Consider the following 2242-nt stretch of genomic DNA (forward strand, 5'->3'; position numbering starts at 1 on the left):
GGGTTCGGTCGGTGGGGGTCGTGGAGGGTAGGAACGGTTGTTGGGGGTCCTGGAAGGGGCCAGCGGTTGGTGAAGGGTGTTGGTGGGGGCCCAAGGGGCGGAGGGGTGAGACAAAGATGGCTGGATCGGGCGCATCAGGAGGGGCCGCGCTGCATGCGACTGCACTTTGGGGAGGTGGGAGCGTGCCTTTACATGGAAGTTGCGCGCGCGAGCGTTGACCGGGGTTTGACCGCAACTGGGAGGGCAGCAGCTCTAGCCCTCCCGCGTGCCCCTGACAAGCGAGTCCAAAAACCACCTGGTAGCACAACGCGCACCCCAAACCACCGCCACCGCCGCGCCTTCCTCGCTTTCAACACCCCCAACCCCTGCCTGATCCCTCTACTCGGTTCGATTTCCCATGTTGTTCCCAACCCCCCTCACTTGAAGGGGTACAGCAGCGCGTTCGCCGCGCACACCGCGGCAGACACCACGTCGCGGCTCTGCCCCACCAGCACCACGCGCCGCTCCATCAGCAGCGACGCGACGAGTGTGACCATCGCTGGCACGGGGACGTGCCACAGCAGGCGCGCGAGGCTGACCCCTGCATTGGACTGCCCGTTGCCGCAGTCCGGCGGGATCTGCAGCTCCAGGGCCTCAGAGGAGCTGTGGAGGGTTTCAGGGTTTAGGGGGTAGGGTTTAGGGTTCAGAGGCTTCCGATTACGAATGGTTTGGGTCCAGACGGCGGTCTGGGTGCAGCAATTCGCATTCGGACTGGAGACGTTTGTGCGACGTAAAACGCTTTCGCCGATGTACAGGGTTGCTGCTCGCTGGGGTGGTTGCTGGTTGAGATTCGAAAGGACACCCCAAATAGGCAGACGAGTCGAAGGCCGCTCACAACTCGAGCGGCGGGGCGGGGGCGCTGCCGGGGCCGGCGCTGGTGCGCTTGGGGGGGCTGACGGACAGCGGCGCCGCCGCTTGCGGCAGCGCCACCCTGCAAGGGGGGTGAGGCAAGCGCCCGCACGGGAGGAAGGGGGCGGCATGGGTCAGCCCCAGCTGGCACGGCGCCTCTCTCTTCGTCGCAAAACGCTCTTGATGCACAGAACCCAGGCGGCCGGAGCAGCATGGTTCGAGAGAGACTGCTGTGTCAAGCTTGCTATTTGTGCGCGCGCGCGCATGTGTGTGTGTGTGTGTGTGTGTTTTTGAGAGAGAGGGAGAGAGATGGAGAGAGAGACAAAGAGAGGGGGAGAGAGGGAAAGTTCACGAACTAGGGCTCAGGATTGCCAATTAGCGAAAAAGAGGGCTGCACCTGATCACGCTGCCGAGCGGCGGCCGCTCCGAGAGCTGCGCCCCCAGCGACGCGAGGAACGCCCCCGCCAGGCAGCCCTCGGGCAGCTGCCCGTTCCCCAGGTCCAGCAGCAGCTCGCCCTGGCACAGCAGCTGCTCGACAACTTCCAGCGCCTGCGTGCAGGGAACCAAAAGCGAGATGCAGGCGCGTACGCAGGGCTGGCCTCATCCCTGCTCCGGCGCAGCTGCCACATCTGTGTTGGCCGATTCGCCAGAGGCCGGCAGCCCGGACGCCCTAATGCTCTCAGCATCCAGGGGCCGAGGCTTGCCGGCTCGCCGCTGTTTTTTTCGATCAATTAGGCCGCCCTTGCATACGGGGCCGCCGCAGCTAGTCACACGCCCATCCAGGCGTGTCCCCGCAACCGGCCCCGCACACCCCCCCTCTCAGCTCGCCTTGAAAAACAGCGCCGCCCAGCCGGCCTCGCACACGAGGCAGAGCACCTGCGGGTAGCGCAGGCGGCTGCCGATGCGCGGCGCGGGCGGCAGGAAGCGTCGGCAGAAGCCCTGCACCCGGGAGCCGTCCCCTTGGGTCAGTGTGAAAGTGTACTCCTGGTAGGGGAGGTTGAAAAGATCAGTTCATATGTAGTATGTATAAGCCAATGTTGGTGAAGGGCTGAATGCTGCTGCAACAGCATCGCCCGGCAAACACGTCCACGACAGGGAGCGGTGGGTGTTACGGTGGCGTCGTGCGTTGGATGTCGCGCGCGGCCGCAGCGGCCGCGCGCTCCTGCGCGCTCACCTCCGGCGCCATCCGGTCTTTGGGCGTCTGCGAGTCCGCGCCGAGCGGCAGGCAGAACGCCGCCAGCGGGGCGTCGCCGACTTCGAACGCGCCGCCGTTGTAGCTGCGCTTCAAAAAGACGTGGGCGGCCTTTTTGGGGCCGGAAAGCTTGACTGCCACGACGGCAAACTTGAACCACAT

The 2242-nt window shown here is 65.4% G+C and overlaps 1 protein-coding gene across 1 annotated transcript; it reads right to left on the reverse strand.

Annotated features, from left to right (window-relative positions):
* Positions 1–416: 416 nt before the first annotated feature.
* On the reverse strand, positions 417–2242 carry MNEG_12337 (hypothetical protein; the record flags this gene model as incomplete). The annotated part of the gene is made up of 5 exons (XM_014039190.1): positions 417–642; positions 875–970; positions 1286–1437; positions 1765–1872; positions 2063–2242. The coding sequence occupies 5 exons, from the start codon at positions 2240–2242 to the stop codon at positions 417–419; spliced, it is 762 nt and encodes a 253-aa protein (XP_013894644.1).

Source organism: Monoraphidium neglectum (assembly GCF_000611645.1).
Source record: "Monoraphidium neglectum strain SAG 48.87 unplaced genomic scaffold scaffold03193, whole genome shotgun sequence".
Classification (NCBI taxonomy): domain Eukaryota; kingdom Viridiplantae; phylum Chlorophyta; class Chlorophyceae; order Sphaeropleales; family Selenastraceae; genus Monoraphidium; species Monoraphidium neglectum.